The sequence below is a fragment of the Perognathus longimembris genome, chromosome 1 (assembly GCF_023159225.1).
Source record: "Perognathus longimembris pacificus isolate PPM17 chromosome 1, ASM2315922v1, whole genome shotgun sequence".
Taxonomy (NCBI): Eukaryota; Metazoa; Chordata; class Mammalia; order Rodentia; family Heteromyidae; genus Perognathus; species Perognathus longimembris.
The window spans coordinates 146,581,713-146,597,646 of record NC_063161.1 but is presented as its reverse complement, the minus strand read 5'-3'; the positions used below and the strand labels follow the sequence as shown (position 1 = coordinate 146,597,646).

The window sequence follows — 15,934 nt, the reverse complement described above, 5'->3', positions numbered from 1 at the left end:
CAGTATAAACTGCCCAAGAATTGTTAACTTCGACCAGAAGAACTCATAGAAATTAAGATCAAGAATAGGTGTATTCCTGGTAGATTCCCTGACAGAGGAATGAAGATGTACTCAATGTTACAGGCCTTTACTTTTCCTCCAAACAAGGTTTGCATTATTATTGCTATCTTGCAGATGAGTAAGAAAAACACGTGGCCAAAAATTACATTGAGGGTAATGCTGATCAAGGTGCATGGTACCCATGAACAGAACTGTTAAACTAAAGTCCTTTTGTACAACTATTTGAAGACAATATGAAATGACATTGGACAGTACAAAGAGTAGTTATTTGAAGAAATTTAGGACCATGTTTCCCTAATTCCTCTTACACAAGGATGTTCTAGCTTATACTATTCTCTTTCTTCCCTTCCTCTTCCTTCCCTTCCCCTTCCTTCCTTCCCTCCCTCCCTCCCTTCCTCCTTCCTTCCTTTCTTTTTCTGAATAATTATTTATTGTCAAAGTGATGTACAGAGGGGTTACAGTTTCATATGTAAGGCAGTGGGTACATTTCTTGTACAATTTGTTACCTCCTTCCTCATTTTCCCCCTCCCCCTTTCCCTCTCCCCCCATGAGTTGTTCAGTTAGTTTTCCTTCCTTCCTTCCTCCCTCCCTCCCTCCCTCCCTCTTTCCCTCCCTCCCTCCCTTCCTTCCTTCCTTCCTTCCTTCCTTCCTTCTCCTTCCTCCGCTCTCCTTCCTTCTCTCTTCTCTCTCTCTCCTTCTCCTTCCTTCCTTCCTTCCTTCTTCTTTCTCTCTCTTTCTCTTCCTTCCTTTCCTTTCTCTTCTTTCTTTCTTCTCTCTCTTTCTTTCTTTCTCTCTCTCTTTCTTTCTTTCTCTCTCTCTTTCTTTCTCTTTCTTTCTCTCTCTCTTTCTTTCTTTCTTTCTTTCTTTCTTTCTTTCTTTCTTTCTTTCTTTCTTTCTTTCTTTCTTTCTTTCTCTACCTCCTCCTAACAACGTAGTACTCCAAAGATAAGGGAAAGATGAAGAAGTCCAATTATTACTAAGCTAAACTCAGAGTCATCTTTGGGAAATTTTAGATTTTGCTCTGAATGCCCGATCACCTATGCTTCTCCCACTCTCCCACTTTGCACAGAATAGTCTGCGGTCTGTTCACATTTTTATATAGGATATCAGTCCATGCGTTCCTCAAACAAGAGCAGCTTCTACTTCATCACTGATTCTCAGTCACCAAGAACTATGCCGATTATGGTGCTACTGTAAATCTTTAATGCTCTATGACTCATTAATGGGAAACAAGATGTCATCATTTTCCTAAAACCATTCTATTTCAGGATATAGTACCTGCGATCCATTTGTGTCTCCTTTCCACCATAAATGCTCTAGGGGAAAAAAAACCATGCTAACCAAGAATTCCTTTCCCAAATTCTCATTGACCTTAGTCAATTCTCATTGACCTTTTGTGCCCCCAACATATGATTTCAGATTCTATTTTGTTACTTCCCTCATTAGACTCTAAAATGGGTCTTCCCAGAGTCGAGCTAAGAAGAGGCCATGAGGCTGAGATCAGATTTGCAAGTATGCGCGTGCACAGGGCTGTGAGCTCAGGTGTGACTCAGCCATGTGTGACTACTATGACAAAGATATTATTACTTTCATGTTAGAGAAGAGGAGCTTGTGTAACAAACCAAGGATGAGCCCTTTCCTTTCCATGTTCCTTTGGAGGTTTTGCCTATGGTCAAAGGTCTTTATAGTCCTCTTCTTTCTATGTGGGGACAGACCAATGAAGGAGATCAACAGCCCCTTCCTTCCTGAGAATGAACACAAGTGTCTTTGTAATGGAGTAGTCAAGAAAGAAAAGGAGGAAGGGAAAAGCAATGTAATGAAAGTGCTTTGTTTGTATTTGGCACCTGGGAGGAAAAAATCTTCAATCTCATTAATAGTTACTCCATGAACTTTTTGCTGTAACTAAAGCCATATATGGCTGGGAATATAGCCTAGTGGCAAGAGTGCTTGCCTCATAAAGCCATATATGTATGTGTGTGTGTGTGTGTGTGTATATATATATATATATATGTACAAACATATATACATACACACACATACTTTATTCAGCCTTATTTATTTAATGCCTGCTATGTGCTACATATTGTTCCCAGGACTGTGATATATTAGTGAAGGGATTTATTCCCTTCACTTCTAGACCTTATACTTTACTAAAGGAAAAATCTTTAATCAAATACTCACACATCTATTTGGCCTGTTTGCACTTCAAGAAGGGCTATTTATAGAGACAAGAAAAGCTATTCAGAGTGATGCCTGATGTTATTCAAGTAAAGAATCGGGGCCTTTATTAAGAAAGTTAAAAGCTGTACCAAGGAGCCCTAATGTTTCTCCTATTCCTTCCTGCCATGTTTTCAAGGTATCTGTTTTTACCTCGAGGTCTTTGATTCTTGTGCCAGTACCAAGCTGTTTTTATTACTATGGCTTTTAATAGAGTTTGAAGTTTGGTATTGATATTCCTCCAGCACTGTTCTTCCTGCTAAGGATTGTTTTTGCTATTTGGGGGTCTTTTATTGTTCCACGTGAAGATTTAGATTGCTTCCTCTGTTTCATTAAAGAATGATGCTGGTATATTGATGGGTATTGCATTGAATTTGTAGATAGCCTTTGGTAATATTGCCATTTTCACAATGTACATATGATCACATAAGATGATGCTAAGCGAAATGAACTCCAAGATATGGAAACAAGTTGTGCCTAATTGTTGTTTTTATTTTTAATATACTATGTGAATTTTTTCTTTTTTCTTTCCTATGGTTTATCCCCTGTTGTTACTGTATTTGATTTCAGTACCCTATATATTGTATATATGTTTATCTGAATTAAGGAAGGGAAGGGGAACATGAAAATAGTGAGACAAAGGATAAAGGGAGAACCAATGCAACAGTGACACAAGACAATATGTTGAAAATTAACTGAACAACTTGGGGGATGATTGGAGGGCAAGGTGAGGGAAAAATGAGGGCGGGTTAACAAGTATAACAAGAAATGTACTCATTACCTTACATATGTAACTGTAACCCCTCTGTACCTCACCTTGAAAATAAAATTAAATTTAAAATAAAAAGAATCTGTTTCAATCAGAGTTCTGAGCCTCCCTAAGAAACTGTCATTTCAGCTGAGATCCTGAATATGAGTAGAACTTTATTAAGTGAGGGAATGGAGTAGGGAAAATTTCATGACAAAAGCTCTACTATGTAGAAATTTCTCCCATTTCTTCTTATTTCTGCTGTTGTTCCTTTGACTAACAATGCTTTCAGGCAAACTAACCATTCTTTTATAGATTTTTTTTTTTCCAGAGCTGAGGACCGAACTTGGGGCCTTGCACTCACCAGGCAGGTGCTCTTCCGCTGAGCTAAATCCCCAACCCTGACCATTCTTCAAGTTCTAACTCTAACACCATCTCCTTCCAATGCTCTCCCCCATAGTCCCATGATGTTCTGTCCTACTTATACATGTGGTGGTTATGTCTTGAGTACATCATTTAAATTTTTTTCTTAACTGTCTTTGTACTATATTCTGAGCTCCTCAGGGATAGGGAATATGTGCTGTCCATTTTCCATCCATTAGATTTCCAGACAAGCATTTTGAGCAAAATTTTATAAAATATATCTTCAGAAAAGTATTTGTTGAGTAAAATAATGGATGTGAACAGATGGATAGATGGGTGGAGAGAAAGACGGTATCACAGATCATTCAGTTAGACCATACATAACTATTGTCACTTGTATAAAACCATTGGATTCCAAGAACCTAGCCTAGTTACTGATCTGTAACTGTCACTCAAGAGAAGACTTGATAAACAAGTGAATGAATGAGCATGTTGGACTTAGTTTGCTGAAACAAAGGGAAAAGATATTCAGGAGTTCTCAACCCCTTTATATGGGCAACTCTAGAAACTTGATTGCTCCTCTCCGGTCCCAGTATTTGTTGCTTTTCTGAGCATACTTTTGGTTCCATATGACTCTAATGTAAGGAGGGAAGAAAAGAAGAGAGGCACCTGCAAGAGCAAAGGCGATAAGTATCGCTGTTAAAGCTCAAAGCCTGACAGGTGAGGGTCATTTGTGCCCTATTGCTGAGTCAGAGGGATCAAATTTTGCTGTCACTGGTTACCCAGACTGCTAGCTTAGCAGAATCAATGCCCAAGTAACTCAAGCTGCTTTTCTCCCCAAATACTAGACTGATCCTGAGGTGGAAGGAGGCAACATCTGTGAGACCTTGGCCTTGATTTTGCCACTCCTGGTTTGGGACTGGAATGAACGGGCTTTTGTAAAGACTACATTGCAACATACCCCGAGAAGATGCCACACAGGGGTCCTGCTCGACACGCAGAAAGAAATGTGTGGCCTAGGGATTGGTTTGTGACACCTTTAGGTCAAAACACTTATGGCTCAAGGAGCAGGGATAACCTAGGAGAGGAGGAAAGACCAAAGCCTGGAAGTCAGAAGACCTGGGTTCATCGGCTCAGTAGCTATCATGCTTACAAACTTAAGAGCAGTACACTCCCTCTCTGGTCCTCATTTTCCAGTTCAAAGAAGAAAAAAAATTCAAGTAGAACTAGAACATACTGAAAGCCTTCCCACTTTTGGCATTCCATTACATTCTAGACCAGGCCACTATAAAATAAATGCTTAGGTTTAGGTGATCTGAAAAAGCTTTTCTGGTTCTGACACCCAAATAATTCTATTCCAATATGAACTTTTTCTGATTTTTCCTCCCTGGGCTCTAGTGGGGGAACCATAGAGATTTGACATCCATATTGCAAGGGATTTTCAGCACAAAGGTTACAGTGATGCACAGAAATCTCTGTGTATTCCACGGGTGGCCCTCCCTTGGAACACAGCTGGGTCTGAAGAACCTTTGCAATGCCCCATCAAACCTGTCTCTGGTCCATAGAGTCAGACCTGCATAATTCCAAGATCCAGGGAATGGCCCAACTGAGAAATTACAGACGTTGAGGGCCAGAAAGGATCTTCCACTTTGAGTCTATGGTTGGGCCTAAGATGTGCAAATCACTTCTGAGTTTGAAAGGAGTGAATAATTAAGATGCGGGCAGAAGGAACAAATTTGCAAGTGACATCATTGCCTAAATGGAAAAAAAATTTAAATCGCCTCATGTGGTTCCATAAAAGTGAAATGTGGTAATGATGGCAAAGTTCCTGGCATATTACAGATGCTAAATCAATATAGCCTCCTTCCCTTTCATTCTTTACAGACCCAATATTTTGTGGGCTACAGGTATTGGAGATAGAAAAGCTTGGTTTAGACTCTTAATTCTGCTATCTACTAATTATATGCATGCCTATGCCTCAATCCTATCATCAATAAAAGGGACTTGCTGATCTCTCTCTCTCTCTCTCTTTCTCTCTCTCTCTCTCTCTCTCTCTCTCTCTCTCTCTCTCTCTCTCCCACCCCCCAGGAAGGCTGTCAAATGAATATCTACAGTATTCAGTAGACATGGATAATAGCCATCATAAATATAACAACAATAACCTTTGAATGACCTCTGGGGATCTGTGGAGTTGGTCCTTGTAACTTACCTCACAGCCTTTGACACAGTGAATCACAGCAGGATGAGGATACCACTTGAGGCCAGCAGTGCATACAATTCTCTGCAGAGAGATGGAAGGAGAAAGAAAGAGAGGTCAGATGGGTTTGGGTTGGGGTGGGAGCCAACCCTGTACTGGCATCACACCTCACCTCTTTTTAGACCTTCCAAATTCTGACCTCACCCTGGTATTTACATGGAGAACTTGTCCAGGTACTTGCAATAACAGAAGCCATAAGATTAGAATAATATTTGTATTCACCATATGCGTCATCATTCCCTATTTCCCTGGCAGCAGAAAGGGTGGGGGAGAAGCAAAATTGAGAAGCAAATTGAGGGAAGTCAACATAACTGAAAAACAAAACAAAACAAAACAAAAAAACCAACAACAACAACAACAAAAAAAAAACTTCAGAAAAATCCTTGGATGATCTCTCGCCTGCTAGATAGTTGGAGTGAAGGAAGGACGGAGATGATTGTCTGTACATGTGTGGTATGTACATAGGCATGTATGTGGCTAAGGGCAGGAAGATAAGAAGCCAGTGTGGAGCTCAAAGCTTGAGCAGAGGACCACTTTCACCAGTATCCCCATGGAAGGCCATTAGAAAGGTACATTCCTCAGCTCTGCATTTGAATTTATGATTCTGACTGTCTACGGCCATGGCTGGGCCTACATCTTAAAAACGAGCGTCTCTGATCCTTGTGGTGGACATTATAGTTTGAGAACATGTGCCTGAGAGGGGATTGAGCTAAACTGGGGTTAGGAACCTCAGAAAGGCAGGGGGACTTTCTTGCGGTTGCCTACTGCTACAGTGTGTGGGCCTTCTCACCATTCTGGGAGGCACCCACATTTTTTGAGTTTAAAGAATTTATCTTTGCTGTTCCTTCTTCATCTTGCCATGTGGGAAGAAGCCTTTGTTATCTTTTTAAATGTCTGCTCAAGACTTACTTGTCTGCGGTGCTTTTCCCAACCCACTCAGGCAAAGTGCATAGGTATGCATAGAGGTACTTATTTATAGCCTCCTTTAGTACTAATAATTATGATGGTGATAATGACAACTAAAATATATTGAGTGCCTTCGTGGTGCTAATTACTTTATGCATTATCATATTTATTTCTTGCCACCAGGCCGTGAGGTGGGCATTAATCTTATGTCATAGGAGGATAAATTCCCCACGCTGCTAAGTGGAGAAACCAGGGGTTAAAATAAGCAATTGTTCCAGAAATGATTTAAGGCAGCTCACAACACAAAAATCCAACATGCCAATATTTTTTTTAAGTAGGTGAAAGAAGTAAGATAAACAAAACTGGGAAGATAAAACAGTTTCAGTAACAGAGCAATCGTAAAAATCCTGGAAGCTGCCTTTTCTATTCTCACAGATGCCTCAGTTTCCATGCGAGATGATAATTATTTCCTTAAAGAAAAGAAATAGCACACACGTGGATGTGCAGCAGTAGCTATCCTGTGCTGGAAACCTGCCACAGAAATCTACATGGTCAGGAATTGCTCTCCTGGCCAAATGCCAGTTGATTAATTTTAATTAAGAAATGAACAGTCATGATCAGAATGTGAGAAAACCTTATGACCAAACCCTTCTCTCCCAAGAGCAGACTTATAAGAGAGCCACAGCATAATTGGGTTTCTTGGCAAGCTTGTGACTGCTAAGTCAGTCACGTGACTCTGGGGTAGGACCAAGTTACACGTTCTTCCTCTCTGCTCCACAAAACATCATGTTCCTGTTTAGGGTCTCCCAAGTCTTCAACGGTGCCTGGTACCCAGAGATGCACAATAAATATTTATTTTGTGAGGGAATTGATCCATCTCAAAGTAATGATGATTTTTTTCCCAATGAACAGTACTTTCCCCACTCGTCTTCCTCTCTTTCAGAGCACCAGAAGAGTATCTGCAATGCCAAACATGGCATCTTGTTCAGAGGGTGAGCTTCGTGTTGACTGGATTAACTACGATCTTAGGACAAGGGGCCTAACCTGACAATATCCCAATCTCTGTCACAGTGTAACGTCTAGCATCTAGCTCCCTACTGCCTTTATTAATACTGGCTACCTTCTTTTGATACACTATCATATATGGGCAAAGCCACAGGATGTATATATATATATATATATATATATATATATATATGTGTGTGGTCTCATTGTGTATCTCAGGTTGGCTTCAAACTGGCAATGGTCCTATCTCATCTCATGGGTGCTGAACCACCATGATCAACCAGCCGTAAGATTTGAAGTAGAACAGTTGCAATTCTTACTTAAAAATTGCTTTGTCAAATTGCACTAAGAGATTTCATTCTCTTGACTGTGAAATGGGTGCCTGTGATATTTCACAGGTTTCTTGTGACAAAGCCCTGGGATAAATGGATATGCAGGTTGTTTCTCGGACTACTTCCTTCATCTTCTTAAGGGCAGGTCCTGGGTTTTAGACAGACATCTCTGCCTGCTCTAGGGTCATGTAGGGAACACAGGGAAGAAACACATATGAAGGCATGTGAGCAGTTTTCATGTGCTTCCTCCCCATTATTTCTAAACATGGGGCCAGAGGGAATAGCTCACCTGCTTTCATTCACCAATAGATTTAAGCCCAATTTGTTTTTGTGAGTCTGAGGTTTATTCCTAGCCCCAAATCAATGCTGTTGAGGGAAATTTAGAAAAAAATTTAAGATGTAGAAACCAGCAGGCTCAGGGTCTACTGGCCAGAGCTAACTTACTACGTCTGTAGGAGTGTTTAGGTGCGGTTGAGGTTTAACTGACGTGAGTCCAGAAAAAGGACTTTTATGCTATCTGCATGAGTCTATTCATCTTTCCAAGGCTTCTGGATTTTCCACTATTACTCAGGGCTGCACACCCCACCTGTCTCACTACAGGGCCCCTCTGTGTGCTAGGGGAATTGGGAAAGGGGACAGATGATGGAAACGGAGGAAAAGGGTAGGCTGTTTATACCACAAGTTCCAAGATCCCAGATGGGGCCCCTCAACTATCAGTCTTACTCCTTCTAATGCCAGGGATAGTTAGTCCAACCAGAGCCTTTCAGGCCAGGTTTTGTAAGACAGCTTTCATCTCCCGCCTTGGCAGGGAGGAAGAATGGAGTGTCTTTTCTTCATGGCTGTAATTGTTACCACAGTAACATTATCAGCATTACTGCCAGCAGCAGCAGCAGCAACAACAACAACAACAACAACCCACCACCCCAAGACTACCTCATTGCTACTATCACCTTCTTCCTCCTCTTTCACCTCTATCACCAGAGCCCTACCAACACCATCAACAAATTAGGAACACTGCCATCATCACCTCCATCAACACCCAAACCATCATCCAGCACCCAAACCATCATTGCACAAAGTATGGAGTATGGAGTATGACTACCCATACTCCATGCTCTGTGCTCAAAGCTATCATCTCAATGACTTCTTACCATAACTATTAGGTAGGTATTACTCTTGGTCCTTCTCTGAGGCACTGAGAAGATAAACAATCTGCCCCAGATCATGTACATAGGCAATGACAACAATTAAATCTACCTCAAGTTCTGTGCTTGGAACCCTATAATCTCCTTCAAACTCTCTTAGCCTCTGAAATGTAAGAATTGAGAGATTTCTCTTTGGATCAATGGGAAGGCCAAGGTTTGGAACAATGGACAGGTTCTGAGGCACATGGAAGAAAGGGGAAGAGTGTCCCAAAGATACACAGTGGAGAAGATAGCCAGGAGTAAATCTTATCAATTTGCATTATTCTTTTTGCCTCTTGTTTTCAGTTTCTGAGCATCCACATGTATTCCCAATATTTAAACAATTCTTGCCAACTAGAGGCACATAATCGATGTGTGTTGAGTATGTGACAGAACGAACACACAGTCCATCACAAGTAAATGAGCAAGCGGTAGATTCTGCATTTCATCATCTACAGCATCCTCTCCAGAGCATTTAATATCTCCATCTGTGCATCAGACAGCCAGGACTTACTAGTACCTGTGTCTTTAGAGTCTTAGCAAGGTTTCCCACAATGCTATCTTCCTTTGCAAGGAAAGATTTCCGCAATCTCTGTCTATATGTGCTGTAATGGTTTACTTTTCAATATGTAGAATAGTCATGGACTTCACAGGGCTAATGCAATCACATCAGTTATGTTGGACAGGGATGGCATCTCTGGGCCACAGCTCCATCTACAATGGGGTGAAAGTATTTACCTCCTTAGTGTTTGACTGAGACCCACTGAGGAGGAAGACAAGGAAGTGTCCAAGCAAACAGGTCATATCATTTCATAATCTGTCAATGGTCATGTCCCTTTCCTGTACTCAACTCCTTTCTATTTCCTTCTCCTCTTCTCTCCTCCTCCCTTCCCTCGCCCTACTTTTCCTCCTCTCCCTCTTCTTTCATCTCCACCTTTCTCTTTTTTTCTTTCTTCTTCTTTCCTTTTTTTAAATTCAGAAGCTATTGTAAAACCAAAGGCTCAACTACCTAGAAAGTATATGCTTCTGAGGATGGAGGCTTCATCTTGTGTTATGGCTCTCTTGATCTCCCTGAGCTAGAGGCACCACAGGAGCAGACAGGAGGCTTTGCTCAGCAGCTGCTAGAGGATTGTTCCTTCTCCTAGTTACAAGTGATCCAAGCGAGATCCCACAGAAAGATTCAAGCCCATCTCATTGAAAGGTTGCAAGCCAGCAAGCTCCCAGGCCATACAATCTGCAGAAATGTTTGCTTTGGCACATACATGTGCTAGAAAAGGTCAACATTAGTTTGCCAATATTAAAAGCAAAGAAAGAGACTTCAAATTTGAAAAACTCCAGATTTATTGTGTTCAAGAAAAAAAAAAAAGAAAAAGAAAACATGGTCACACTAGGCCCACATTTCCACATTGCTGCCCTTGGCTAGAGCTGTTTGCCTGCTGTTGGGAATAGTCAAAAAAAAAAAAAAGAAAAAAGAAAAGAAAAGAAAAGAAAGAAAGAAAATAAGATGTTTTTCATACTTTGCCACTATATCTACCAATCTCGGAGGTCTCTCAAGTACCAAGTCCTGAAGAACATTCCTACCCATCCTTAATTTGTATCTCCTTCCTTTGTTCCAAAAGATAAAGAGGGATTTGGGGGGGGGATAATTTTTATTTCTTTCAAAAATATTTGTGTGAGGAGGGGAATTGAGAGTGGGCTAGCCTAGGGAAAAACAAGTGAAGAAGGGATATAGTTTTTCTTTGTGTAAGTTGAAAATATGCTTATGAAAGAGGCGAGTAAGACATGTGCACTGATTTCAGTTACAGGAATCTAAGAATAAACAAAAGGAATCTATAGAGATAGATACCAAAACACTTGTTACCTCGGTGATAGAAATGTGGCCTGGTAGTGGAAGCGGAAGATTCCCTGTGAGGCAGAAGGGTCCATATTCTGATGTGGTAATATGTTCATAAGTACATAGGTATGTATGTATGAAGTGTGCATTTATCAAGCTTCATGCTGAACATTAGCATGTAAGTAATATTCCAGGAAAGCAAAAGAAGTTACTCTGTAGTTTTGTTAAAATTGGATATGGGTCTATGAGGGTATTATCTCTTTCTGTCAGTTTTTCTGTCTTTCTGATGTGCTTATAATAAACATTATGACTATAAGCAATGATAAGATGTCCAGGTATTTAATATATAGGATAATATTCCTACCCAGAATGCCTGTGTGAGTGTGACACCTAACATAGGCCGGGCTCTCCTTTCGTAAATGAGCAAGCTGTCCTAGGGAAGCAATCCTATTTGCCCCGGAACACACAGTAAGAAGGCCCAAGGCTTTGGATTAGAATCTTGGCCATTTGCCCTGGCAATCATTGCTATTTCCTGAATAGCTTACTTACTGTGTGCTGGGCAGAAGGAGGTAAATAAGATGACTGTAGTCTTTCTCACACGGGCTCACTGTTCTGATGCGACAATCATGATTCATGATCATGACCTCATGTAGGTATTCGCTCATCCACCCAGATCTCATACCTGTAGCTATGTGGAAAGTCTTAAAACAGAGTCTATCATGGGTAAGTATCAATGGTGGGTTGCAGCTAGTCTACATGGACTGGAAAGGCCCTTCAGTATTGTTGCCTTTCCACCTTTGTATTCAGTGATGAATATTCTAGAAACCTTACCTATTAGCATAGTTACACCATGGAAATGGAAGATGCCACAAATCAGAGGTGTGTGTGTGTGTGTGTGTGTGTGTGTGTGTGTGTAATGGCAGTTGCTTAAAATTTTGGAGCACATCCTTGCAAGCCATCTGTATAAGGTCTTTGTTGTTGTTCTATATTTTGTAGGTCTTTCAGTAGGGCGGATTGGGTTAGGCTGAGTGAGGTCTCTTTCCAACTGTCTTATGCAAGTGGCTAAGATGTGTGTGCATGCATGTGTCTGTGTGCGCGTGTGTGAGCAGTGGATTGGAGTTCCCAGCTCACAGTAAGCATCCCTTAAGTGTTGCCTTAGGGCAAAGGTAGCCAGCTTTGGAACTGAGCCATCCCCTGGCCATTGTCCTCCCTCTGGACCAGGAAGGTCCTTGAGAAGGCAGGGTAGCTGTCCTGGGGCTCCAGAGGCCTGGGAGTGCCTTACACCAGCAGCTCTACTTTGCAGCTCTTCCTGGCTCTACGGCCTTATTCCTGGAAACCATCAATCTATGCCCTTCGCCCTCCTCCCTTTTTCTTCATTTTTTTCTTTCCTCCTGGATAATGAGGCCTCCAGAGACTGTGGAGGTCTGAACCTCGTTATGGCTTTCTCTCAGTAGACTGGCATCAATAAAGGCAGGCAGACTAGGGAACTGGGTGGGGGTTGGGAAGGGACAGGCAGCGGGTGGGTGACTGTGGGGGTGGGCAGCTTGCAGCCTTTCAAATCCCTGGATTTATTTCACAGTGAATTATAACTGAACTCTTTAGTGCCCCAGGGCTTGTGAAGAGAAGGGGGTGGGTGAGAATTCACTTAAGGAGTATAAGAAGCCTCAGGTGAGAGCTGGACCTGGCCAACAAGAGCCTTGGTACTGGAATAACCTGGCGGTTTCTTAGATGAAGCTCTGTGAGTGAGTGACACTCATCTAACGTGGGGTGTGTGGGAGGTGAGGGGGTCAAGGGAGGTGGAGTGAACTGCCAATCACAAGTCCAGCCTGGTAGGTCCAGCGGGCCTCACACATCACCCTGGCCTTCCCTCCCTCTGCGCTGCTCAGTTCCTCTCCACGTACAAACTAAAGGTTTCTAGCTGCCTTGAGAGACCAGCACTGATGCTGTCTGCTCCTGTGAGTACTGTGTGGAGTTTTAGAACTAGGAATGAGGAAAGGCACCTTGCGCTGAAGGCGCCTGAAGTTAGGGAAGCAGGAGGTGGGAAACTGTGGATGAGTAGGAAAACAGAGAAGGTTGGTGGCAACGAAAGCCAAACAAGGTTAATTGGGGAGCGGAGTAAGGGGAGAAAGAGAGAGTGGACTAGCAGAACACAGGATAAAAGGAAATGAGGTTGGAGAGACAAGGAGAAAGGAAAAAGACAGCAGTAGAAGAGAAAGAGGAAATGGAGCAGGGAAGAAGGGAAATAGAGTGACAGAGGAGTCCTGCCAAGTCCACATGTCCAAATTGCTGAATAAGCCCTCCAAGCCATGCCCTCAGCTCATCTGAGAAACTTTATACACCCGGTATCGGGTTCTGCCCAGCTCTCCAGAGCTCAATCTGCAACACGTGGGCAGATCATAGCTGCTCCCAGCACCCCAGGCAGAAAGGCTAATGGAAAGACATACAGAGGAGCCCCGCCTGCCCACCCCATCAGGTCGGTAGCCCTGGTCACTCACCTCCACCCGTGTAGGGTTCATCCAGTGGGGGATGTCACGCACAGTTATGTTCACCGGCAAGATGATGGACTCGCTGTTGTGGTCCAGGCACGAGGTGGTACACTCTGCCCCTGAGAAGAAGCATAGTACAAGATGGTGGCTCAAGCTGGGCACTGTTGGCTCACAGCTGTAATCCTAGCTACTCAGGAGGCTGGGATCGAGGATAGAGGTTCAAAGCCAACCCAGGTAGGAAAGTCTGTGAGACTCTTATCTCCAATCAAAACTGGAAAACCGGAAGTGGCACTGTGGGTCACAGTGGTAGAGCACCAGCCTTGAGCAAAAGAGATCATGGAGAACACCTAGGCCCTGAGTTCAAGCCCCACGACTGATTAAAATAAAAAGATAGTGGCTGAGCTCCCCTTGTTCACAAGTTGTCCTTCCTCAAAGTGGATCCTGCTGTTAGCTGGTGACAGTGAACTCAAACTTAGGTGTTCCAGCCTTAGTGCTCTCTTGGCGGGCCTACTATAGTCTTCCTGATTCCATTCACTTGTCTCTAGTGCAGGTGACAGCCAGTGTCATAGTCATTGGCTCTGAGCCTTAGTTTGATCATGTTTCTCCTCTCAGAAACTTTTCCAGTGCCCCCACCACCACCCCCATTCAGGACCAAGTCAACCTGCCTTTGTCCTCACCTACAGTGCCTCCATGGTCTGACCAATCTCCTTCCCACTCACCATGTCATGGTTTGACTGGTGCAATGGAACTGAGCTATGTTTGGCTTTCCATGAGCCCTACTCTTTCCCATCTCCAACAGAAATTCCCCTTCACCTCAGGTCCATCCACCTTCCCATGACCAGATCCTATCAGTCCTTCAAGGAACAGACCAAGCGCTTCAACATCTGCCTTGTGTCTGCAGCTAACTGCTTACTCCGTCTCTGAATGCCTTCTGCATTGGCTCTACTTCTCTAAGAGCACTGATGAGTCTCTTTCCAGTGGACATTCCCCACTGTGCCTCCTCTCCACAGTTAGTGTTGCCCTTGGAGGACAGGAGTATAAGTGACTTCTCTCTGTGTCTGTCCAATGGCCTGACACCCTGAAAGAGTCCAGTGATGATTACAGAATGTGCAAGGAGTACATGCATGCAACACCACTTCTTCATTCCATACTTTTCCCTCCACTACATTTTAGCCCCTGTAGAATTGCCTGTGCATTCCAGACTCTTCCTGTAGCCCATTATTAATGACCCTCAATTTCCCTCCAAGCATCACTTGTTCAGGGAATACCCGCAGGTTTCTGGACCTGCCCAGTCCTTCATAGGAAGCCATCATAGTATCTGTCATATTCGGACATTTCTATTCGGAACTCCACAGGGCCAGCACTGTCCCTGCTCCCCATTCTGTGCCGAGAACCTGGAGTTATGTGTGGCAGATGTAGGCCCTCAATAGGTAAATGTTATTAAATGAGTGAGACAATGCAGTTATGTGCGTGAATGGATGAGGATAAGACAGAGTCATTCCAATTGCTTCATAGCAGGGCCAGTTCCACAATTTTTAGGGAGCAAAAAAGAGACGAGGCTGTAAGTGACGAGGATAAAATTATTTTGGAGAGAATGAAAAAAAAAATAGATGTATCTTCTAAGTGATAAAGGTTGCCTTATTCTAAGAGATGTGGGAGGAGGAGGAAACATGGTGACAGAGGAGAAAATATGGTGGAAACGGGTGACATAGCTGTCCTAGGTGAGCCCTGCTGTTCTTCATCCTCCTCTGATCTCCTCCCCCAGGCCTGGTTCTAAGGTCTCAGGACCAAGGCTGCTGTGTTGTGATATATGAGCCATTATCGGCAGCACTACAGAGCAGTGATCTCACCAGCTCCCCCTCCCCCCACTTCCTGAAAGAAAGGGAGGATGGTGGCTGAGTGGCAGCAGAAGCAGGGACTTTCTGAGGGCTTCATGACCTCCACAAGAGGCTGCCTGGAGGCCTCCAGACCCTTAGCCTGTCATGTACTTTGCTTGCTTACAAGGCCTCTGATTGAACCCCTCTTCTTGGTAAAGGGGGCTCCCCTCAGGGAAAGACTGAGGAAGGATATTTAGAGTTGGAGGAGGAGTGGGAGAGGGTTACTTGTTTTTCCTCCTTTATTCTCTCTGTCCCCCTCCCTCCCTCCCTCTCTCCCTCCCTCCCTCCCTCTCATCCTGGATTATCGTATTCATGGGACAGGAGTCCAGATACCCTTGCTTGGAAACATGGCATTAGGGACAGGAAGTTCATGAGGTTCCAACATCATACAGTTTTCAGTGGGTAAAAGCATGCCCCATAACACACCCTTCATGCACACCCCAGGACGAACGATGCAGAGGAAAGTGTTTTGGCTTTGGGATGGAGTAGCCCGTGTTGCTCACCATGGCAACACCACAAGCTTTCTAGAATGCCAGTGCTCTCAGGCCCAGTTACAGGGGGATCTCTTCTTTCCAGAATTCTCCTGGGCAAGGAGGGAGGGTCCCCTGCATTAGTGGCTTTATAAAATCATACAGTTCACTCTCTAAATGGTCAGTTAGAATAAC

General features: G+C 43.3%; 1 protein-coding gene across 1 annotated transcript in view; it reads right to left on the bottom strand.

Moving 5' to 3' along the window:
• The window catches only part of Pappa (pappalysin 1), a 226,571-nt gene that overhangs the window by 13,775 nt on the left and 196,862 nt on the right, over positions 1-15,934 (bottom strand). Inside the window, exons 19-20 of the mRNA XM_048340520.1 lie at positions 13,402-13,511; positions 5,598-5,669 (exon numbers count right to left, since the gene is read on the bottom strand). Of these exons, the coding sequence (XP_048196477.1) occupies positions 5,598-5,669; positions 13,402-13,511 (182 nt within the window). The remainder of the gene's footprint in view (positions 1-5,597; positions 5,670-13,401; positions 13,512-15,934) is intronic.